The sequence below is a fragment of the Phalangium opilio genome, unplaced genomic scaffold, assembly GCF_054372755.1.
Source record: "Phalangium opilio isolate 3A_F unplaced genomic scaffold, DU_Popi_V2 ptg000048l_1, whole genome shotgun sequence".
Taxonomy (NCBI): Eukaryota; Metazoa; Arthropoda; class Arachnida; order Opiliones; family Phalangiidae; genus Phalangium; species Phalangium opilio.
In genome coordinates this window covers 3,412,739-3,438,843 of record NW_028324170.1, presented here as the reverse complement: position 1 = coordinate 3,438,843, position 26,105 = coordinate 3,412,739, and the positions used below count along the sequence as shown (strand labels likewise).

At 35.2% G+C, this 26,105-nt stretch overlaps 1 protein-coding gene across 1 annotated transcript; it reads left to right on the top strand.

Annotated features, from left to right (window-relative positions):
- The first annotated feature begins 244 nt into the window (after positions 1-244).
- On the top strand, positions 245-24,153 carry LOC149673743 (growth hormone secretagogue receptor type 1-like). Its single transcript, XM_089839482.1, has 5 exons — positions 245-816; positions 7,972-8,677; positions 20,373-20,800; positions 22,614-22,762; positions 23,044-24,153. The coding sequence occupies exons 2-5, from the start codon at positions 8,221-8,223 to the stop codon at positions 23,345-23,347; spliced, it is 1,338 nt and encodes a 445-aa protein (XP_089695608.1). The 5' UTR covers positions 245-816; positions 7,972-8,220; the 3' UTR covers positions 23,348-24,153.
- The last annotated feature ends 1,952 nt before the right edge of the window (positions 24,154-26,105 follow it).

The following is a 26,105-nucleotide window of genomic DNA, read 5'->3' as shown; positions in this document are numbered from 1 at the left end:
ATAAAAAAAACCTTTTTTTCCCCCGAATTAAGTTTAACTCTAGAAATAGAGATGTGTCTAAGTAATACCTGATTTCTCACACCACAGAGCTAGAGTAGAGAAGAGTAAGAAAAGTTTTAACACGTGGTTCGTAAACCGTCCACCAGGTTCGCGTACGTCGAGAGCCTCTTTTCAAGGAAGAATCCGACTCGGTCTTTTTCTCATAGCACACACACATTCTGGAAAAAGCAACCCTCGAAGAATCTTACACATCAGAATCGATGGGTATCCTATAGTGAGTGCGAGGAACAGTTCCTTTGACGCTAAGTTAGTTAAAAGACCGTCATACTAAAGCGAAGGCGGCATTCGAAACGGAATTGAGTATTTAATTCGGAACAGTAATAATAATAATTTATCATCACTTAACAATAGAAGAATTAAATTAAACCAGAGCGTGAAAAATCTTTAAATTTAAAAACAAATTTTACGTTTCGCAAATAATAATTGAATAATATATTTTCTGATTTCGTAATTTTATTATATTAAGTTGAGTAAATATTTAAACTTTAGCTACAACTACTTAGTTTAGGTATATAATATTTACTGTAAATGTATAGTATAGTTATCTAACTTTATATTAAAAAAAAAGAGAGAAAGAGATTTGAAAAAATGTTTCTAGAATACTTTTTCTTAAAAAGTCGCTAAGAATTTTGAGGCCTCCGAAAAATTCTTTATAAAAAGCGAGCGCCACGAAGTTGTAACTTGATTTACTGAGAAAGTAAAATACCTAAGTTGAAGTCAAGACCTAAGATGAACTCCAGAAACTTTTGATTAAAGGTAAGATATTTTTTATTTGGTTTAGTTTGGTTTATTAAGATATTTTTCGGGTTTTATTTGCACTTACGTGTTTTGTTTTTACAAATTATTTGATGTTATTAAGGATTTGTTAAAATAATGGAGAATTGTTAGTTTTAATATATGTTTAATTACTAGAGACGCGAGGTTGGTAATAATTACATAAAATTCTAACGTAAATTACTGAATTATAGTGTACCAGTGTAATTTACTTAATATATATATTATATTACTAAACCTTAAATACCGTGTTTTGAGTAAAAATAAATTTTATTTCTAATAATAATTTTTAATTAAGTTTAATTACTGGAAATCTGAGGCTGATAATTACCAAATACCGCTGTAAATTGATATATTTTACCTGGTATATTAAATTACTAAACATTAATTACCATAAGTTTTTTTTCAAACCAGAATGAATTGTTAAGGGTAATTCAAAGACAATACCGTATTTAATTTCAATGTAATTAACTAGGTATATTTAATTAAAATATGCACTTAACAAATATACATAAAAAATAAAATAAAATAAACAAATTAAGTACAATAGTACTTAATAATTAGTACACGGTCATATCGTTAAAAGCGCGTATCAAAAACGGGTTACGAAGTAAGCTTTCAGATTAAGACTGACGTTATTAAACATTCTAATCACTTTTACAACACCTTTATTTTTGGTTTATAAATTTTATGGCTTTTGAAAAAGTAGAATTAAAAGAAAAAACCGCACATTCTGCCACGCCATTATAGTTTATAATGAATTAACGGAAAAACAGGGGCACCGCGCGGCCAAACTATATCGCGCGCTAAAAATTTCATTAAAAGTTCCCGCCGAAAAATCGCCTAAAGCTTATTGTATTAACTTAAATTTTTATATTAAGTTTGAATATAAACCAGAAACCTTAGAGGCGTAAATATAATTTAAAGAAATCTGATTGGATAATAAGTAACGACTTCAATGGGGTTGATTGCGAATTATATAATTATACAGGGTGTGCCAAAGAAAGGGATGGTATGGACCAAAGTACAGTGGGTGATTTTGAGTCGAATATGTTCAATTTTGAGTTGAAAAAGTTCTATGACATTTTCCCACCGTTTACAATCTATGATTGGAGTCTTTTACGGATGACCCCTTGAATTTATATAAGAATCTGATTGTTAATGCTAATTTAACTAAGGGGTCATCCATAAAAGACTACAATGCTATCTTTTAAACTTTGACCAGACGCCAAAATGTCGCAAAACATTTTCGACTCAAAATTGCTCATTCAGTTTCACTGCACTTCGCTCCTATAATAAGACTCTAATGGTATGTTTCACTACCCCTTTAGATTGCAATTAGTATATTTTGTTTAAATTCAAAATTAATCAATAAATTCAATTGGTTAAACTTAAAAAGTCGTCCGGTCGAAATAATCTAATTTGTTGCCCATACGTACTTGTATCTATCGTTAGTTTAATTCAATTTAAGATAAAAGTCGCTGATTTTACTAAAAACTTAATTAAATAACGAGATTATTTTTTTTCTCATTTAAACGAAACGAAGAAAATAATCATCAAAGTTAATTTAATTATAATTAAATAACTTTTAAGTCTTCCGAGTTTACTTAGGACCAAAGATTATACATTGGACTTCAAAAGGAGTGCGCAAATTGCAAAAACCAGTTAGATTCTTTGTAGAGAATTAACAATAATTTTTTTTAATTAAGATAAAGAAAACAAAAAAAAAACAGTATCTAGATTCTTGATTCCCGTTATGTTAGTCGTGTTCTTTTTTTTCGAGGGGCTAATTACTCACGCCAATTAATTTTAATCGAAAAAATACCAGATGCTATTAAACTAATAAACATTTCAAAAATATCAACAGAATAATATTATATTTCCGAGGAGATATTCAATCTAAGATGATATTATCGAGGGGCTAACAACTCGATCGTTATCAGATACGGGTTACGTTTAATAACGTCAAGAATTGGGGGGAAGCTTTTAAATTTTATTTCAGTGAATATCCCCTCGTTTTTCTCGTTTTAGCGGCAAATATAAGATGCATTCCTCCCATTCGTGGGTGTAAGTTTGTTAACTATATGAAAGATAAATTTTAATAAGTTTTAGGACCTCCAGGGATAATTTTGGATGAGGTTTCTTTGAAGAAACTTTCGTATATATTTGAAGTTGCCGACAGAAATTGACGAAAACACGATTTTAAGTCTATTTCGTTTTTTGGACTGTTCTTATGAATTATGGAAATATTGTTCCCCTTTTAAAACCACCCAAACCAATCTTTACGCAAAATTAGTTATACCAAAAGCAAATAGAAAATAACAGAAAGTGTAGTGGCCAGTATGCTTTACGACGCAGTCCAAGTCTCTCGATCTAGTTTCTTTTGTCGACCAATCAACGCTCTACTTTAAAGAGTGCTATGACCGAAATACAGTGGGTTATATGGTAAATCAATTTTGAGTCGAAAATGTTCTATGGGCTATGATTAGACTCTTTTACGGATGACCCCTTAATTAAATTAAAAATCAATGTCTTTCAGTTTCTTACTTAAATTTAAGGGGCCATCCCTAAAACAAATCAATCATAACGATGTCTCTTGTGACAAAATGTCATAGGATATTTTCGACTCGCAGTGAGCAGTAATTTCCTTCAAGTGTCCCCCTACATTCTCCATACTGTTACGTCATCATTTGCTAAATTTCTACTTGCTTTTGACCATACTAAAAAAGTAAATAAAAGATGAAAAAGGTTTCTAGACGGTGTTAAGCCTTTGGGATGCGCCAATAAGTTTTCAAATTAAATACTCGTATAAAAATAAAGACAAACAAACACATTGGTGGTATAGCTAGCTCACTGGCCACTAAAAATGTCACCATAAATGTGAGCTCGTAAATAAAACAAAATACAGTGGTTTGACGTTACAAACAACTTATATTTCAGACCAAAGTATATTATTTTACTGGGCGGACAGAAGACAGAATCATAGGACCTTAGTTTCACGTTCACCTTTGAACTCTAACGCCACCAAATAACTCTAGCGTGGCCTTTCCTTTAAAAGCAAAAACCCTTTTGTTTTTATGTTGTTGTTAACACGCTGAGAGTGTATAACGGATATCCGTTTTGAATATAAAGCCAATTCGACTTAATTTCTGTCGGTATTAAATAATGTTAGATATAACGGAAATTTAATATAAATTGTACTTGCAATATTTCGCGGAATAAAAAAAGCAAGCAAATTTATGTAGGAAACGAGATTAAATAAAATCCTTAAGAAGGATTCACGCCGGGTTTTGTATGTGATAATACGATTTTAGCATTGTAATCATTATGCTAGCAGTTATTTTGAAATCAAAATTGCGGAATTAGTTAGCTAAATGAGTAGTCGCGATATACCGATATGGAATCAGTTAAATTCTATTCCTTCATACCAAGAAGTGATATCTAGTTTATTAGGGAGAAGGTAAAAGATGCCTAAGTATTCGCGCGCCATAGTCCCAGTCCCCCTTTCAAAATACAAGGGGGGACGTAAAAGGAGGCCGGGCTATTTCGCCTCTCCTCAGTCGGAAAATACAGAATTTTCGTCATTCGCGTCGCGCTGACGTGAGTTTTCAAGAACCAATGAGATGCTGGTTGTAATTTAGAGGTGGGGATTAACTCCGGACCTACTATATGTTTTGACTGGAGATAAAGCTAGAAATGTGGCGAATTTATACCTTCTCCCTAATAAACTAGTTATCACTTCTTGTTCATACATTTCCTTCAAGTTTAATAATTTTGCACCTTCAAAGATGGCAATAACGAATTACAAATTAAATTTCTGTACTAGCGCCTGTAATTAGATCCTTTTGCAAAATTCTATGGCCTGATGTTTGACCAGTACCTTGTTTCCTGTAGACAGCAAAGACGCTAGATGCATGGCTTCAAACGAAAGAACTTTGTTTGCAGCTCAGTCTATCGTCGTTGTTGTTCCGTTTTATCCCGTCCCTAATATCAAACCGACTGTATTATTCAAAATTATTCCAACGAATTTGTATAGTTCGAAATCTCGTCACCGGCGAAGATTTCCCCCCTGTACATCATAAACTACGTTATCTAACCGTTTCCCTATTTTGATTTAAGTCTAATTTAAACACTTCCAAATAAATAAAAAAATTAGTATAGTAGAAACGATAGAAGTACAAGATACTCCTAACAGAATCATAAATGTTAAAAGAAACACATTCTGTTAAAATAAACGTTTTGTGGGCTCGGTTTTTGGGGTCTGAAATCTTTTTACCAAAGGGACTGACTGACTATACCAGCTTCTTAAGACAATAAAACCAAGCGGCAGCCAGGCAAGGAATGAAGGGGATTTTGTTTTACGTCTAATAAAGATTTAGGGCTAAGGATTTCCAAGTAGATTTATACTCTGGGATACAGCTATCTTAGAAATCCTCGGAATATGGGAAAAGAAGAAAAAAAAAATCAACAAAAAACTACGTAAAGAGTCCGTTTCCCCCAAAATGTCAAAATTGTAATAGAGGATTTAGTACGTAATATCCCTTCGCCGTAGTGTTATTCCTTACTGACATTTAAAGATGAAAATATCGATATAGACGATTTTATAGACACATTTTTATCGTTATGGGTGTTTGTGCGAGCGTATACTTGTCATACAAAACAGAAAGACACTTGAACTTTTAAGAAATTGTTCTTGTATCGTTTTAGTAGTCAAGTTCTCTTGTACTAAAGTGGTTGCTTCGGGGGTTGCTTGTTGGTCTTCGAAATACAAAACCGAATTCAATCATGAAAATTTATAAATTTAAAATTTAAATTTAAATTTAGCCTTATTATAGGAAAGGAAACTAACTCATTAAAGTTTATACTCTTCTGAAAACTCTGTTCTAAAGTTAGTTAAGTCGTGTCTACCTATACACTATAGTTTTCAAAGAAAAGCTGCTGGACAGAATGGCTTTCGTCTTTTATTAAGGGAAAAAAATAAAAAAGAGAGAACTCTGAGCTTCTTAATGTTGGGAATTCTTAAGGGATCGCTTTAGTAGCCAACAAAACACATCAGGCACGAAAGAGAAAGATGTTGCTGCTGGTAAACAGCGGCTTTCCACATCTTCTGACTGTCATTTCTCTTCCTAGAATCCAAATAGCGCGCTACTATTTTTAGTAAATTAATTAAGTTTTTACTTGAGGTATTTTATTTACAAAATAAAACCTAATTCAAAATCCTTGAATTTAAAAGAGAAATGTCATAATTTAAGTATGAAACTTATGAACAATATAGGGGATGGGAAAACAGACTGGGCGCTTACAAATAATACAAAAATATGTAGATTTAATAACGATATGCACCAGAAAGGGTATCGTTACTCGTTAGAGTTCTAATATATGAAGTTATATTTTTTAAATTAATTTTAGTAATTAATTAATTTATGTTTAAAGCTAGACAAGTTATGGGTGGACGTAAAATAGGATCTGTTTTTTTTCCTGGTATATCAAGGTCACTAGAAATTAATCAAAATACATTGTTTAAAAAGTATAAGGAAGGTGAAAGTAAATAATGTAACGCTAATTTGATCTCAATAAAAAAAATATATATATTTCTTCTTTCCTGGTCCTCTTTAGAATTAGTAAGTCCATGATTCTATCTTTATCAATATTGACAGTACAAGGACCCTTTCAAGATTGTAACTGACTAGAGAGGGTGTTTGGGAGGGAGGAGGGAAAGTCCATAGAGAGACGTTATGTACAGGAATGGTCAGTCACTTCCCTAACTCTTTCAGGGAGTCTTATTTGGAGTGAGATTTTTTAGATTTTGGACCTACAGTGTCACACATTTTTTCGGGGTAAGTAAAGTGCATCTGCGATAATATAGCTCTCTCGGTAGGAACTTGGAGAATAAGGAATGCGTCGTGATGCAGGCTGCGTTTTATAGACAGTTTATTTTGTTTGGGACTTTAGGGAATACACGTTATGGAGTGAATATACATGACTTTGCAATACAGGAAGTGAATAAGAAGATTATTTTTTTTATATATTCTGGTAACAGACATACAAGACGCCATATTTTTAGAGCAGCGACAAAAATCTTCAACTTTGACATTGGGGGAATTTTTACGTAGATATAGTTTAAATCAATAAAGGCGTACTAAAACGCGCGTTTAAAGATAAAGAGTCGTGTCATATTCCCTTTAAAGTAAGGTGGGAAGGAGACAAAATATTTTAGGGCGTTTAAAAAATATTTTCATAAAAAAAGAAACATAACAGAAATACCCAGGGTGGATTTTTTCAATTAAAAATTGCTATTTTTAGAAATGCACCCAAAAAATTTTAGTAATTTGTTACGAAAACATTCGCTAAAAATTTTTAAGTAATAATAACAACCCAATGTATATAGTTTTATACATATCCTCAAAAGATAAAAGTAAGGGATTATCGCCTACACGCGGTACAGGCAGTAAATCTTCTCTAATAAAACTATTTCTTATACCCATTTAATATTAGATGCCATTACGATATACTGGAAACGTTTTATAACCACGTGTTAGATAAACAAAAAGCTAGGCCTATAATCAATTTTTTTTATAATAGATAAAAAGAGACAAATATGTCATTATTAATTTTCTATTATGGGATATGGGAAGCTTTTTGTTCACTACAATATGGATAATCGCCAATTAATTTTTAACGGTTTAATAATTATAAATACTAAATAATTAAACTAGGGAGGGTTGATCCAGTAAGTAATTGATACTTCTTAGTAATTTAATATTAAGTACAAGGTTAGTAACGAATATTATTTAGTCTCGTTATAAGAAACATAACATAATAACAATAAGTTGTTAAATAATTTCTTGGCAATTAAAACCAGATTTCTTGAAAGTAATAAAACCCCTGTAGACAATAGGTATAAACACCCAAGAAGCAAAGCAATATCAGATGGTTTTAAAGTTGCTCATCACCCCGTTTTTAAGACAAAACCCAAATATATAATGGGAACAAAACGTCATTAAGAGTTTTATCAAAATTTAGATAACATCTTATATACTTCTTGTTATTTTATTACTTGCGGTCTCATTTCATAATTGTGGGAGTGTGCGCATCAAAATGACTTTAATTTCATTAATCATTTAAATTTAATTTCAGATTAACGATATGGACGAAGGTACTAATCTGCGAAACTACGGGTAACGCAACGAAAACCAAAAACCAAGAACAACCAATAAAGATATAGTGGATGTGTCCACGTGATACCCGTTTAACATCAACAGTGAGATATTGTTCAAGAATTACATTCGCGTATCAAGATGAGGTCATGGTCAAGCGTAACATTACGTACGAGGTCATCAAGGACATAAGAAAACCGGAAGTTAGTACATCCGGATACTTGACCTCATGGTGGAGACTGAAACGGCCACGATATCATTGGAAGCGGACGACGAAGATAGTTACAGCGCGTGCGCGAATTCAACGGGTGAAAATTACTTAAGAAGAATCGTGGGTTACATCACGGTACCCGGTGATAATACCCTGTACTTAGTGAACAGGACAGCCATCATGGCATCGCAGCATAGACTGTGTTCCTTTTTTAACGGTGACGCGCCATCGGATATACCCGAGTACATCCGGTCGGCAACTACGGCCGTTTGCACTTTTATCTTGGCTATCGGGGTTAGCGGAAACCTCTTGGTTCCCGTTGTCGTGTGTCATACCAAAGAATTACGGAATTCCACCAACTTATTTCTAATAAACTTAAGTATAGCCGACTTGTTGGTACTGGTCATTTGTATGCCAACTGTCTTAGTGGAACTACATTCCAAACCGGAGACGTGGGTTCTTGGAGAAGTACTTTGTAAGTATATACTTTTAAAAAAATCCTTCAATGTTTTAACTGTGTCGAAATGTCACGAAACAAATAAATGACAGCTAGGCCTACTCTATGAGAGGCAATTCGGTCGTACGGGACACTGGAAGACAATGTTTGTACGTCAAAGAGAAAGGGGACCAACTAAAAAAGTTTTATCAATATCCTTTCCCTGTCTTTACTCTCAGTCTGAAATAGATTAATCATGGATCTTAAAAAACCCAGAGGGGATGAGAAAACTGTATAAAGCCCTAACAATACATAAATTGAGAGATTTTGAGTCGAAAAAGTTCTATTGCCATTTTGCAGTCTGGGCCACTGTTTTCGAGTTATGATTTTTAGAGTGTTTTAGGGATGACCCCTTAATTAAATTAGAAATCATTGTCTAAATCAGTTTCTTAACTAAATTTAAGGGGTCATCTTTAAAACACTGCACCCAATCTTAACTCGAAAACAGTGGCACGGACGGCAAAATGCCATAGAAGCTCACTGCATATGCAAATTGTGGTCACTGTGGTGGCATAAATAATTTCTGGTCCTCTTTAGAATTACAAAGTCCATGTAGTAATTAACGACGTCCCCTGACGTTTGTTTGTTTATATAACACAAACAATCTACATCGAAGTTTTGACTATAATGTTTAAAATTGCTTATAGGGCATATATATTTAAAATAAACTTATAGAATCTATCATTTTAGTTAAGCGCACTCGGTGTACCGGTAATATCTTGGTCAAGTCCACACGTGTACCAATAAATCTCTATTGAAAGTGTTTTTTTAAGCCCCTGAGGGAATAAAGACCGAATAGTTAAGTTTTATCAAAAGAGGCCACGAGCTCGCGAGCAAGTACTTTTAAAATTAAAAATGCTTGAGAAATAACTAACACCGCTGCATCGTCGACTACACAACACTCATCTTGTCTCGCAAGATTTGGCGGGAAAATATTTCGCGCCAATGTTAAACAAGAAAAAAAAATATCTCAAATGAAAAACGTAGTGTTTATCGATGTACAAATGAGTTTTCGAGACCTAGCTGGCTTAAAGGGAGGGTGAAAAGGATAATCTAGAGTTTTTTATAGTTTCTTCTATTAAGTATAAGGCCTACTGCAAAGGAAATACCTCCGAGTGATTTTAAAATTCAAATTAATTTGAGATTTCATAGAAAATTTTAAATTTGCACCTCCGACCAATCACGTAACGCCCTACCTTCTTGTTAACAAAATTCTTCCAGTGGCACGTGCAAGATCTCGCGCCAAGATTGTCACATCGCGAGCAATTTTTTTTATCAAATCTCGTGCTTATTTCATTCGAAATTCATATTAAACTTCAGTACAGAGTTCATGAACTCCTGATACGTCACACGAAACTTGTTCTTAGATTGAAATGAAATAGAATTATTCCGGTGTCACCTTTCCTTTAAACAATTCCTAAAAAACTTGGCTACTGACAAAAACATTCCATACGTACGTCTGAGATAAAAACAGAACGAAAATAGAAACCCAATTAATGTTAGACAGACTTAAGCCTAAATATTCATAGTGAAACCCTTTATACTTACGCGTAATTAAATTCGCATAGGTTAGTTTAATGAGCTCACAAAATTTTAATTAAAATGGTTGGTCTACGAGGGGATAGACACTCGCGTGAATACGTGATGTAATCTTTGAAAGTTAGTACCCTACACTTGCCAGTGTTTTTACTCGTAAATAATCAGGGTACATCGAATACACCCTTTTCAAAAGTTGGAAGTAATAGAATCTGGTTTTTTGCCCCCTTGTTTTTTTAAAATGACAACAAAGACTTAAACAATGGGGACTTTGTTGGACTGGTAACGTTGCAGCCCAATCTAACGTCTTTGTTGCACGCATACCCAATCAATATTCCATCTTAACCCTTTGTGAAGCAGACGACACTGCGGCTGCGGCCGCCCTATTGAAAAAGGGTACTGTCTATTTCAGAGTGATTATCCCCTCGTTGGCAACGTACATAGACAGTAATGAGGTATACATAGATAGACCGGGCCTTGGCATAGTTTTCAGTATTATGTTATTATTGGAGCCACGTTTGTCATTTCTTTACAAACTCAGAAACAGTGAATTTTAACTTAGAAAAGAAGCATTTTCTTTGTTTAGAATCACGGTTTTCTAAAGTGTACCGTTTAGCTCCGTGGGTGGTTGGTTACACGTTGGTTTAAGTACTTAACCAGAAATTTAAAGGATTTAAGTTGAAATCTATCGGAATTCCGTGGAAAGATATTTCCAAGTATTTTCACATATATACATACCTTTCAGACTAGGATGATTGTTATCATTTACATCAGGAGGTCAGTCTACTTGGCGGACAAAGTGCAGTACAAAGTAGCCTCTACTCCTGATGTGAATACTCCTAGTCTGAAAACTATGTATTCTTAACTCTAAAATGACAACTAATCTGACAAAAGCTTAAAATCACTACCTACATACATTTCAAACTTTTTTTAAAAAATATTCAGGTTGTTTTTGGTGGTACCATGAGGGAGAGATTTAATTTTATAAGTAGGAATGGAGACCAGAGTAATCTGGGCGCGCGTCAAAGTCCCGGACCCCCTTCCCCCGGACGAAGGGGGGGGGGGTATGAGAAAAGAGGCGGGTCATAGCGACAGAGGTAAAAAGGAATTACGTATTTTTCGCCGTCCCCGTCAGCAACGTCATCAAATCGTAGTTAAAGTGAGCTAATGAGATAATTTAAAATTTTCTTTACTTGTTGGAGGGAGGGGCTCTATACTGGGCTATGAGTCGGACTGAAGTAAATACTAACCGTTCTCCATTTCTACTTCTAAAATTAAATTTATCCCTGGTGGTACTCTTAACTTGTATAATAGGCAGAAGGGAGTTAATAATGTATATCCCCCCCTAAGCTCACTGCATATCATATGCTAATCTGATCTAAAACAAACTATTTACAGGTCCTCTTTAGAATTACAGTGTCCTTGTTTGGTTGGTTGGTTTAAAATTGTTATTTAATTCAGCACGAGACTGGCATATTTGTCAAAAAAATAAAGACAAAAATTGACTTAAGGGTGTATTTTTTTAAGCGTTTTTAATGAAAGGTATAGCGCACCAATTAATCGTATTAATGACACCTTATACCAGGGGTGGCGGCAAATATTAAAACCAATTCATATTACACCCATAGGCCATTTTAATGCCGTTCCGCCAAAAGCCCATTTCTAGAAGTTAGAAGATTAATCTGCCGAATAAAATAGAATAATAATAAATATCCAATCCAAAAAATAAAATTAAATTATATTTTTTCTAGAAAATAACGTATGGCCTTTTAATTATTGTAATTAATACACTTTGGAATGGTAGCTAATATCAAGAAGTTTATTAGGGAGAAGGTATAAGATGCTTAAGTATTCGCGCGCCATAGTCCCAGTCCCCCTTTCAAAATACAAGGAGGAACGTAAACGGAGGCCGGGCTATTTCGCTACACTCTCCTCAGTCGGAAGATACGTAATTTTCGTCATTAGCGTCGTGCTGACGTAAGTTTTCAAGAACCAATGAGATGCTGATTGTAATTTAGAGGCTGGAGCTTCGTTTGGACTGAGATGAAGCTGGAAATGTGGCGAATTTATACCTTCTCCCTAATAAATTAGATATCCCTTCTTGCTAAAATATATTAGGGTATCCCCTTACTATTATACAAGTGCCAAGAGACACTGTTATTAAAAACAACGAGTCAAACTACTCGAAATTAGTAATTAACCAAGCGTGAAGCAATTAATATAATATTTTAAATTAATTCAGTTTTGCTTCTTTTTTTGTTGCGATGCGACATTTTGTTATTTATTATTTAATTTAATTTAGAATATTTATTAAGGTTCGGTTGTCTAGGGTTTTTATAATTTTGATTATTAAATGTCAGCATTGGTATATTAAAAATAAGGGAACATGACTCGGGGAATTAAACTTGGAAACACGTGTTTATTCAAATAATAAAAACAGGAAATGGTAATGATTGCCTCGTATGAGGTTTAACATAACTTATAATCTTAATAGTTCAAAAACAGTTTCTAATTAAGTTTAGGCTGGTTAACCCCTGAAGATTTCAAAGTTTTTGGCACTCACGGTTATTTACGCGTGTTAGTTGTCCTTTTGTTTGGTTGTTCGAACGCGCGGAAAGATCGAGCCGATGCTGGGGCACCATTGGTGACGGACGGTTCGGTGCTTGGTTCCGTACGGTCCTCAAGATGTGTTCGGCCGGAGCTTTGGTGTTTAGCGGCAATGACTCAGCGTTTCATCCAGGATACCTCGTTAGGCTGTTCGGTACTTTTTGGACGGCCATCGGTTATTCGGTTGTTTAAGAGTCCGAGCTCTGAGCTTTTAGAGCAAGCTAGCGAGTTAGAGATTGTCTAGATCTAAACTACTCTTGTCTATTGTTTGTGCCCGGCTTTTATAGCCGGGGCCTTGTCCTTTTCCATGAAAAGCTCGACAGCGATTGGGTAGAAGTTTTTGTGCTTTCGTCAGAAAGCCGGACCGTGGTTGGTTGGTTTCTTTTATCAAACCCGAATATTCCGAGTGCGACCTTTGACCCGTTGGATCGCGGGTCATCCAACTTTGCAGGTGTTCGCATCGCGTACGACTTCGCGCACTTTTTGTTGACCACAGGGGTCCGTGATAAAAGATGGGGTTAACCAGGGGGGGTGTAACCAGCCAAAGGGAAGTTTTTATAAAATAAATAATATAATGCTTTGAAAGCATTTCTTAATTTTAAATAAATATATATATAGGTTCAAGAGTGGGTATTGAATGGTATAAAGTTCAAAAGTGGATATTGAAAGGTATAAAATTCGTCACAGCGAATTATATTTAATTTTTTTTTCTTGTTGTAAATTTTTGTTACCAATATTTTTATGGAATAATGGACTGCTTTTTTGCCTCGGGGGCAGGCAACGAAAGATCTGAACGCGGCACGAATTTTAATTTAAAATTTAAGGAGTTTTATATATATATAGTCTATATAGAATTTGCGGTTTAAATGTCTTTGAAGGTACAATTTTCTTTTTACATCATTAAGTATCCCCCTGGTCTACAACGATGTGTTTGAAATATGGTTAATTTTAGTAAGTTTTAATGGAAAAATTGGACCGGTATGTTTCTTTTTTTTCAAATTTTTTTTTCGTATTAACATTCCCAAAACTATAAACTACCTTTTTAAGAAGTTTTTAAATGGATATTATCAGAAGTGAGATGAGACTAGAAATGAAGGGCTCTAGCATTGATAGTAGATCCTGGCACTAGTGAACAAATTTGAGGATTTTACGCCGCTTCCCACGCGTCTACACTACAGAGAAAAAAATTGGTCGAGTTCCAAAAACATTTCCTACCCCCTTCCCCTCAACCTAAAGCCGCGAAACACGGACGCAGCTCCTTGAATCTAGTTCGGCCGTCTACCACCGCGAGCGTCTCACGTTTTGGAGGGAAAATTCAGAAACCGCTACTAGAGGGCCAACCGCTCTTGTGTTATCAAGAATATTCACCTTCGCCGAGTGAAGAATTTGGTTAGCTCTGTACTTCTGGTCTCATCTCACTTCTGATATTATAAAAATTATAGGGGAAGGAAAACTTTGTCGATATTAAAAATATAGTAACGGTTAGTGTTTTAGTATACTTTGTCGATATTAAAAAATATAGTAGTATATCAAGGTCATTCGGAACTCTCTGTTTAAAGCTAGGCGCGAGTGAGGACAGGAAATAAATAATGTATTCCTCTTGAGCTCACTGTAACGGTCACACAAACAAAAAAATATTTATTCTTAGCCGGTCCTCTTTGGAATTAGAGTCCATGATTATTTAGTTTATAACTGAAGTGTGTGTCTCAAATTGGGCTAAATTATATGGTGTCCATTTTTGACAAAATATAATTTATTACTTTTTAAAATAATACGTTCAATTTGAAATCTTTAACTGAATGGGCGTATTTAATACTACTACGTGTCTAGCTTCTTTTGGTTTGCGACCAATCAGCATTTTACATTAATATTACGTAATCTATGTCATATTTCTATCTGACGAAAATAGCCAATTTGGTCTAACTTTGATACATTCGGCAGTTATAAATTATATTTTTTGATAAATGTTGGAGATTATCATGGCGCAAACCTTGTAAATTGTAACACGGTTTAACAGCGCACTACAATCACCTCACTTTCTACAATTTATAACTGTCTTTGACGTTAAATTGTTAAGACATTTAACGCGGAATTACAAAGGGGCCTACGGGTCCTTTTTCTTATAATAACCCCCCCCCCCAAAATCTGTTAAAAATGTTGTAATAACATAAAAGTTAAAAAGGTATCTCTGTTTTTAATCAACAAAGTAACGGAGCGCTATTATTTAAACCCAAATTCTCATCAGATCGTAAATTAAGGTTTTTTCTTCATTAATTAAATCGATTTTGGAGCTCAAAAAGAAACTTATATCTAACATCTAAAGTTTCTCAATTTTTTTACTGACAATCTATGTCAGCAATATTTAATATTTCTTTTCTGATATTTCGTCATTAATTTTATTGAATGGATCATTAATTACTTGAAAAAATTTAAATCAAAAATCATTTAGCAAAGACATAAGTAGTACCCCCCCCCCGGGCCGCCGTGAAACCATTAGAACCCCCAAAATAATTTTATAAATAATAAAAAAAAATCTCTTCATAATTATGCAAATTAGGAACAGAAGTAAATAACCCCCGAAGTTCCAAATTTAATTTTGAACGATTGAGGATGGCTTTCGAAGCGAATTAAGATATAACTAATAATTGATCACAAATTCACAACTCAACTCTTAGTTCTCTTAAAGTAAATTATTCACAGAAGTAACTAACTCCGAAGTTCTCAATTTAATTCGCTAATGGCTGTTGATCGCTATCAAAAGGAAAGCGGTTAATCACTAATCATTGGTCACATCTCAACCTTCTAGTCAGTTAGGAAGGTGACGATCGAGAAAACCGAGACCGGAGTATAATTAATGTCTATCCCTTACGCTAATAAGTTTTTGGTTTTTGTCCATTCAGCTAGTCCGACTACGAAAAGGTTGAAGTCCTTACTTGAAATCTATAAGTTTATAAGATATATATATTCCATAAGTATGACACTACCTATACTTCGTAATGCTAGAGACTTACAGCTCGAGCTAGTTCGAGAACGACGGAAGCGAGAATTGATGCCCTACACTCGGTTAATTTTGCAGTCCATCTTCATATTTATTAATTTGTACTAAGCCCCAATTTGACAGCGCCTAACCAGGCGTCGCTTTACCTCGAATCTATGACCTACCTCATTCACTTCATGACAAGCTCCAGTTTGTAACCAGTGACAAACTTATGGAACATAACTTATGGAAAACGTTTTGGGTACATTCGCCGGTGGTAAGTGAGCTTTGAGCGCGTCAGGCCCTTAGGGATAACTTTGGAATCTTGGACGTAAGCTTGATTATCTTTAATTCATGAGGTGCCTGACCCCATTTTTGGGCGCGTTTTTCGCCTGGCCAACTTTTGAGGATAGGGGTTTTCCTACTATTCCATCACCCCCTCCCCCATATACAGGTAATTAGGCCTTGGTGTACTAAGGATATGTAATGTCGTCTTGAGTTAGAGGGAAAGGGTTGTGTGTCCATGCACTTGCGAGGGGTTATTCACATTAGAATTCCCCCGTATGTCAAAGGTCAGAGACGTATTCCGTTAAAAGGTGGTGATTATCCCCTCGTAGGAGTCTAGGTTGACAACTCGTATCTTAAGCTAGCAACATCTCTACGCTCCGTTTAACTTTAAAAGTTGCTATCGCGACCGAACTGACGTAAGAGCGACTAGCTGAGAGATAAAGATTGTCTCTTATTCTTACTTGCAGAATTTCTAACTGAAAGGACAGAGAGTGTATCTCTTCCAGGATAGAACCGGCTGGTCCTTTCTACGTCTGTCTTCAATAATATTTACTGTTTGGAACTAGGCTTAGAAAGACCAAGAAATAATACAAAATGTAATTGGAAGTATTTGACCTAATGATAAAGATCACTTTTTGGATAATAAATCAAATAGTGTTGATACACCTTACAGGTAGTTGTCAAAAACAATAAAAAAAGATGCAACAATTTGATCGATAGACATTTAAATATACGCCACACACCTTAATATACAAATTAAAATGAAACCAAGGCCTAAAGCTGTTATGAACACGTACGAGTTATGGGGTTACGCTACGCCTAAATAAAACCAAGCCTAACTTCTAAACTCACGAGTTAAAAATCAAACCTAAATGCTTTATAAACAGGTATGAGCTTACGCTAAGACTTCCTAAACCTAACCTTTAACCTTAAACCAAGGCCTAGAGTTGATACAAACAGGTACCGGGGGTCACGCGCTAAGCCTAAATGAAACCGGTATGAAATTATTTCTTAAGCCTAACCTTTAACCTTGAAGAAAAAACGAGTGGGTGTCATGAAAGGGTTGAATTAAAGCTATCAAAACTAAATATCTCAAAGAGTATGGCACTATCTGGAGGATTCTAGACGATCGCCTATGAACCTCTTGGTATGAAAATATGATTGATGAAAGACAGGGTCTTTGACAAGCTAGCTTAGATTGAGCGGCTTAAAGTGAACACCCCCATACAGATTGGCGTAACCATTATTACTATAGGCCATAGCTTAGAGATTGACTTGATCAATGACTATCCTCGGATAAGAGGTGAGGGAGTAATGGTCAACGCAATCGGGGATCAACGGCGTGACGTAACTATACGGATCCAAGTCTTTTAGAAGTTCATTTAAAGGTCACAAAGGATAATATTTAAAAAATAATAAAAAATATATACGATGAGGCAGTCACAAATTAAACTACAATCCGCCGACGTTTCTCAAATTACTAATTTTAACTTCATAAATTTCAATTAGTATTCCGGGGAAATCCCTTCCCGTTTTTCAATCCTACATTCCCGTATGACGTCATTTAAAAGTAATTAAGCGAAAGTCGTGGGTCTCAACCAATTGTCGTCGTCACCTAAAGCGGATTTTGTTACAGCACCGGTCTTTTTTTCTAATCGGAAACGAGCGAACAAATTAAACGCCCGATTGATGATTCCATCTCATGGCGAGATTGCATTGAAAACAACGCCCTCTTTCAATACAATTGAACGGATCCCGTTAGAGAAAAGAAAGCTCTTTGTTTTCCCTAATGAATAGTTACACTGAGACGTCAATTGATTGGCACGATTTACTTAAAAATAAAAAACCTAAGACAATTTTAGCACAGTCAACCCTTTTGGGACAACTAAGACTTCAGACTAGAAATGAAGATCCTTACTATCAAAGACAAATATGAGTGAAGGAGAGTGAGCTTGGCACTGGGGAGTTTGATTGACGAAAGCTTTTAGAGACCTTTTTCAAAGGGGGGGGGGCGCAGTATCGTCTGCTTGGTATTGGGTTAATTTGGAACACCGATTGGTATGTGGACACAAAGAAGTTAGAAAGGGCTTCAAAGTTACCAGTCCTGCACCAAATTTGGTCCCCGTATAGTTTGAAGCCATATTTATAACCGTCGTTTTGGAAAAGGGTCTAGTAACGATGTAGTCCGAGTCTTGATCTCTTTCTATCCCTAGCTCAACCAATAGAGCTATCTTAGAAGCCTTAGTGTGACGTCACCCGTGCTATTTTCTCATAGAACCAAAACGGTACCAAACATGGCCGCCCACTGCCAAATTTAAGCCTGGGACGTTTAATTTCGGCACTGACGTCACAACTGAGCCTGAGGTAGCTCGATAATCTTAGCTCTATAAGAGTTCTACTTGAATTTTACCCGAGCAGCCTTACCTTCCGTTCTCTCTATTTGCCATTGGTATTAAAATATGATTCCAAGTAATATATTTTTACGCCTTTTCTAACAATTTAAATCTGTGTTTTATTTTACTTCTGTTTTAAGACGTTGTTAAAACTTCTTTCCCCTTTTTCTAAATAAAGAAGCTACCACGATACGACGTTAGGTTTAAGCTATTAATAAAATTGGAGGGAAACAACCACAAAACAACCGGCGTCTTAAGAAAAAGCTCTCTCTTGCGCGGAAAATTCTTGTATTAAAATATTTTAGAGAAGTCGCTTAGACCACAAGTAACATAATGCCAATAGGTACGACATTAGTATGGCAACAGAATTATTTAACGAGTTGGGTTGGCGGAAATAATATAAGCGCATCTCATACTTATTTTTTGTTGCGCTATGTCCGCTTACAACTTAGTTTAAGAAGTAAAGAGGTACCAACCACCGTGAACTATTTTTACAAGCGCCAACAAGAAGGCATTTAAATAAACAATGATAAGGATTAGGGCATTTCTAACAGGGTCTACGACAAACTGGCGACCGTATAGGGGATTTCGCGCTAAAGCACTTGGCGTCGTACTATTGGAGATACACGCGAATTAGGTTTACGAAAATAGTCGAAATAAAAGTTCAAAAGAGATTTAAAAACTTTTGAGAAACAAAGTTTTAGAATTCTTTGGGCCAAGTTCGTTCACCGTTTAATTCTTACAAAGCATGGATCTTATAAACCCCTATAGGGGAATGGAAAACAGACTGCTGGGCGCTTACAATACAAAATATTTAATAACGGAACGGTATAGACTAGGAGGATTGATACCATTTACATCAGGAGGCGAAGCTACTTAATACTGCACTTTATCCCCAAAGTAGCCTGTCCTCCTGGTGTAAATGGTATCAATCATCCTAGTTTGAAAACTATGTATAATAACGGTACTAGCAAGGGGATCGTTAGCGTATATCAATGTAAACTTTCTAAATTTTATTTCAAAACTTAATGTTTAAAGCTAGACACGCTGGGGCGGGGGGATGTAAAATAGGATGTTTTTCCTGGTATATCAAGGTCACTCGAAATTAGTTAATTTCTTTCATAGTACACTGTTTAAAGGTAGACGCTTTGGGGAAGGGGAAGTAAATAATATATTCACCTTAGCTCAGTGATGATATCATATGCTAATTTGATCGCGAAATACTTCTTCTTCGCTGGTCCTCTTTAAGATTACAAAGTCCATGGTTGAATTAGTATTCTAATAGCATAGTGTCTAAATTCTCTGAATAGAAATGGACGTTTTAAGCCGATTAGATAGGACATTATCATTGCTAAAGAGTTAGGAAGCAACGTATTCCCCGTGGTTTTATAATGATGGAATTTAACTTTTGTCTGTATCTGTCTTAGTTCTTTACCAAAGCGTTTAATGTCTTTGCCAGCAGTAATTTTTAACATCCGGGACAATTCTCCACGTGATTTCGGTGCATTTCAAAAGATTCAGCTATATAGTAGTTGTAATTGTGTCATTACGAAGCCAGTGTCGAAAAGAGTTCCTTATATAAAGAAAACCCTGATAAATTTATAAACTTAAAAAGTCAAAGAAGAATTTTAAACCGGGGTCTTATATGTCGGGGTGCAATTACTCTATGGAATGTCTAGTTTACTCTGATGTCTTTGAATTTTATCTACGTATTTTAGAACTTAAGTAATAGCGTGTTAAATATCAATTGGGTTTTGTTATGTTAAAAAGCGAGGTTCCTAATACTTGGTGAGATTACTGAATCTCTGTAGCACTGCATATTGTAATATTACCATCACCAAAAATGAATAACACTGATGTTTTACTTACCCAGGTAAAGCTGTTCCTTACGTGGAGTTGAGCGTGGCACACGGTTCGATCTTGACCATTCTGGCCATCAGCTTCGAGCGATACTACGCCATCTGCAAGCCCTTGAAGGCGGGTTACACTTGTACGAAGATGCGTGCTGTGGCGATTATCATCGCGGTCTGGGTTGTGGCGCTAATTGTCACCAGTCCCATTCTTCTGATCTCCGAGTACACCGTGAAGAAATACATCGACGGCAGTATGGTCACCGTCTGTTTAACGTCGGCGCACACTACTTGGCAGGAGATTTACTTTTCGACCATGGTCATCACCTTCTTTTGGCTACCGTTGGTCATTCTTGTGGTCATCTTCGCCATTATAGCCAAGCATTTAACCAAAGACAGGGAACTACCCTCAAACGCAGCCGAGAGATCTAGAATGAGATCGAGAAAACAGGTTAATAATCTAATTGTAAATACATTTATTTGTAGGCCAATTTTAGGCTTACCAAGATAGCCCCAAAATATCAAGGATATTACCTTCAAATCATTTACACGTTCAAAACCATAGAGATACAAGAGGAACAGTTGAGAGTCATTTTTGTGACGGTTTTAGGGCATTCGCCCCTTCGCATGTGTGATGGGGTGAAAGACTGGTGGCGCCCCCCATCGACGAGCGAAGGAGTTATTAATAAGGATGAGCTTAGAGTAGTGGCACTCTATGTTAGCTCCCTATAGGGAATAATAAGTCAAAACCTCGGAGATGCCATTACTCCATTTTATACGAGCTAAGAGCGGAAAAACGTATTTTATAAATTTTACACCTGTAAAATCTTTTAAAAAACACTTGGAACTTGTATTTCTACTTACTTTCGAGGAAATACCACCGTTTTCTGAAGGTAAGAGTCTTTTTTTATACATTTATTAGTAATAAAAACATTTAAGGCGAGCTAAGCCTTGATCTTGTAAAACACGGCAGATTAGTGATTAGCGCGAGGATTAGGGTCGTTTTCAAAATCACTAATCTGCCGTGTTTTACAAGACCAAGGCTTAGCTCGCCTTAAATGTTTTTATTACTAATAAATGTATAAAAAAAGACTCTTACCTTCAGAAAACGGTGGTATTTCCTCGAAGGTAAGTAGAAATACAAGTTCCAAGTGTTTTTTAAAAGATTTTACAGGTGTAAAATTTATAAAGTACGTTTTTCCGCTCTTAGCTCGTATAAAATGGAGTAATGGCATCTCCGAGGGTTTGACTTATTATGCCCTATAGGGAGTTAACATAGAGTGCCACTACTCTAAGCTCATCCTTATTAATAACTCCTTCGCTCGTCGATAGGGGGGCGCCACCAGTCATTCACCCTATCACACATGCGAAGGAGGAGAAGCGAAAAATCCCTCACAAAAACGTTTAAGGACCGCTTTCCCCAATAGTTTGTCTAGGCTTTAATAGTGTTATAATGTCTATGTTCAAAACCTTCATTACTAGCAATTAAAACCTCGTTATAATTAGGCTTAGTGCTTTCTTTTAAGCACGTGGCACCGACACGTTGATTCCTGAAAGATCTCGTGATAAGGGGAATCGAGAATCACCAATTTCTTTGGGTTAATTTTTGGCGCATGCGTAGATTAATAATATACGTAAAAACATTGTAGGCCTAAATGCACTTTGATCCAGAGTCACCCGAACGGGGCGTGGCGCTTTCTCGTTAGGATCATCTGAAGGTCATTCTAAATTTAATATCAGAAATCACTCTTTAAAGCTACGAACGTAATTTATATTCGACCTGAGCTCGCGAGCTTTGACCCTCAAATATAAGCCAAGAATTGCTTCAAATAAATCATAAACCCGTCAATATAATCGAAATAATTTTGACCTAAAACTTAAGCCGCTGTACGTCACTTAACTGAATTCAAGTACAACATTTTGGGTCAATGTTTAACAGTCACGGGTTGCTCACAAGGAAGGCCTTTTCACAATTACTAACCCATATATTGACTTAATCAACAAGCAATCTTACTACTTATTGAATGTCAAATTGAAACGCTCCCAGAGGCATAAACAAATCATTATAAACAAGCAGTCAAATTTTAAGTGCAAGCTACTTGTACAAATTCTAGGTTAATCTTAAGTAAGAATCTCGGTTAGGGTTACGCTTAGGCCTATAACGTTGATACGATGATGACAGTTATTTTAAGTATGTCGTGGGTGGAGGCAGTGTGCGTGTTAATTGGATGAATTTTCTTTTACAACTACTTGTTCTAACGCAGGTCATTGTGATGTTGGCTGCGGTCGTGGTCTGTTTCTTTCTCTGCCTGATGCCATTTAGACTCTTCACGACGTGGGTCATCTTCACCTCAAATTCAAACCTTCTAAGACTCGGCATGGAGTCCTACTATAACCTGCTCTACTTCTGCAGGTCATTCAATTTACGCTATTTATTAAATTAGGCCTAAGCCTTGACATACAGGGTGTTTCTGATAAGTCTGCAATAAATTAAAGGGGATGTTCTTCGGGTGTACGGTTTTGAGTCAAAAATGTAACTTCTGACTCCATTTTGCCGTCCGGGCCACTGTTTTCGAGTCATGATTTGAGTGTTTTAGGGATAACCCCTTAATTAAATTAGAAATCATTGTCTTTTAACCAATGTTTCATAAAAATATATATATTTTTCCTCTTTTTCAATTCAAACACGCGTAGGGTCATGGTTTATATCAACTCAGCGGTGAATCCAATCCTCTACAATCTCATTTCTTCCAAATTTCGTGAAGCTTTCATAGCGACTTTATGTTGCCGTGCCAGAAGTAAACTAATCCGAAGAGGAACGTCATCTAGAACCACCTACACGTCACTAACTATAAATAACAGTTTACGAGGGACTTTCGTACCATCTACAGCCACAATTATAAAAGAGCAGACGACAGTATCGTGTCTCAATAACGTAGAAAAGACTGAACTTAGTACGGTGGCATCTTCAATAAGTAGTAACGAAAAATACGTTTAAATGGGCCTTATTCCTGAATTAAATTAAATTAGGCTTAGCAAGATCGAGGGGTTAGTTACTACTACTACGTAATTGTAGTGAATAACCCCTCGGAATAAATTTTTACAAACAGATATCAGTCATTAGGAATAAGGCCATTTAAAAATGACTAAAATATTAACGGGTTTAAAATAAAAATAAATAATTTATTTATTAATACAGGTTTTAATTATAATTAAAGTTAATGACGGAAACCACGGTAATTAAGTTTATAACCGTTGCTCAAAGTTTTAGGCGCTATATATGATTATTATTTGTTTTTTTTTAAAAAAGAAAAATAAATTCAAAATGTTTATTATACCATTCCTATATCTATGAAGAACTTGTGATTTTGGCGTAACGTTAAGTATAAACAAACAAGTCTTTGTTTGTTTGTTTGTGAATTTGTTGGTTGGTTGTTTGTTTGTTTTTAGAAGCATTTAGGGAACAGAAATGTTATTGTTATTTAACATTAATTAAATAATTTTATCAATGAAAAATAAATTAAAGTATACCAAAGTTTAAAAAAAAATGATTTTTAGTACAAAAATATTTCACCTGGCTTTAAAAATAAATTAATAAAAAAAATTATGGATAAAATTTCAGCAGCCTCGAGTACAAGTTACTTCAACCAAAGACGGTAAATTAAAAAATTGTAACAGAATTAATTTAAATTGAATTAAAACACCTATCGGTAGTAGCTTTTCTTCCATCATTAGATAAATGTGGTTGTCTAAAATAAGATGAGATAAAATTCTGCCGAATTATCAGGATTAACTTAAATTTAAATTTAGTAAGTAAATTAAAATTATTAAATAAATATCTATATATTTAAAATAAATAAATAAATGTTTGTTTTATACTATAAAGATGAGAAAAATTCATGTTTTGTGATGTATATTTTGTAAATAAAAATAAGAAACAAATCTATGGTCATTCTCGAGTAAACTCTATACCACACAAGTATAAATAACCAAAATACCCATAAACATTCTCTTCATAGAATTAACATGGGGTATAGAGACACGGCAGTAAGTGATAAACCCCTCGTACAAAACGTCAGACCTTGGCTTATCCAATCATCTTCACTCCCCCACTAGCCTTCTACTTAATAAAATCCTCCACCGTGTAGAGGCTTATGGGAGGACTCGCCTGCATCTCCGCCCCTTTTGCTGTTTCTCAATTATTTGCAGACCACTTTGGAGGCTCAGAACTCTGGTTCTATAAGAGATACGGCGAAATCCTTTGAAAATGTGATAGCCCTACTTCTAACCTTTGTGATGATACTAAATACTTGGAGTTATAACAATTAAGTCTTGAATAATTAAATAAACAAAACAAACCCATTTCTATTCTCTAACAAAACCTATTCTTGAACCACTAGTTCGCGCCAAGTTATAGCTAAGCCTAACACCTGTCTTTTTGAACCCATCTCTCATTTGAAATTAATTACTGAATATAATTAAAGACTTCAATCAAAAAAATAATGAATGCCTCGAGAAAACTGCTTCTGGAATATTTTGTACAAGTGGAACCCATTAAAATACAGGTTTTTCTAAGGCGCTAAGAGAATATAGTGCCGAGTTAATTGTATCGATATTCGTTAGAACGCCAATCCATCATCCAGAAACGTCAAGTTACTACCGAATTTTAAGTTCAATTTTAAAAACCGAGGCTTAGATTTTAACTTGAAACTATAACCTGCCCATAAAGCGGGATTCCATAGAACCTCAACCTTACTTTTAAACGCGTAATCCCCGCCTTTAACACCTAGTAAAACCTCCAAATGAAATTAAACTCGACAGAGGAAACTAAATACTCCCAACATTCCAAATACCTTTTCGCGTCCGGACTAACTTTCCAGAGAGGAATTTAATTTGTCAAAATGACACGAAACCATTGCCAAGTGAGGGTTCTCGGCCTAGTTTCGTTTAAACTGTAAGGACCCTTTCTTGGAAACCCACTCGAGATAAGTGTTAAGGTCTTACAACAGAAACACCAAGGAGGTTCTATAAATAGGTACTCAAAAAAGCAGCGCAAAAACAATTAGTGAATTAAACGGTCCATAAAATTTTAAGTTGATGAATCAGTCCTTAAAACCGCACGAGGCTGTAAGTGGTTTTGAAATTAGTGACGTCACTACCGCCCGTAACCCGAACTTCCGGTAGGGAACTATATAAAATTACAATTTCATAATCATTTCTCCGAATGACATAAGTATTTATGATTAAATTATTTTTCTAAAAATTCCTAAAAACAAATATTGAGGGTTGAGCCCCTTTAAAAAATGTATTTTAGTCACTTTTAAATGGATACATATTTACTTCTGAGGATTGAACCATAATATTATTGTTCGGGATAAAAATAAACACAAATATTAGATTATTTTTAGCTCCAAAAAATAAATAAATAAAAAAATAAATGTCAGAGCCTAAGCACTTAATCGAACAACCAATAGGAGATCGTTTCGGTACATTTCCCTGAAAAATGTTACGGACAACCTTTCAAGTCCCTATCGACACCCATAATAAAATACGATAATATTGACTGTTTCGTACTGACATTTGCTTTTGACACAAACCATCATTTCCGTATTTTTCTTATTACGCTTCTTTTCAGATTAAGGGCTTATCTGTCAACAAGCTCAGATACTAAGAAAGTTCAATTTGTGGCGCGAAAAACTTCTAAAAAAACGCGGGAAGAAACCAAAATTTTACGTTTCCCGCAAAAACCCTGGTTA

What these genes read in the sequence shown, in the direction of transcription:
- LOC149673743 (XM_089839482.1), top strand. Translation starts at nt 8,221, where the DNA reads ATGGTGGAGACTGAAACGGCCACGATATCATTGGAAGCGGACGACGAA. An exon ending in GAATGAGATCGAGAAAACAG is followed by an intron (nt 20,801 to 22,613) that starts GTTAATAATCTA and finishes GTTCTAACGCAG; the next exon opens with GTCATTGTGATGTTGGCTGC. An exon ending in AACCTGCTCTACTTCTGCAG is followed by an intron (nt 22,763 to 23,043) that starts GTCATTCAATTT and finishes AAACACGCGTAG; the next exon opens with GGTCATGGTTTATATCAACT.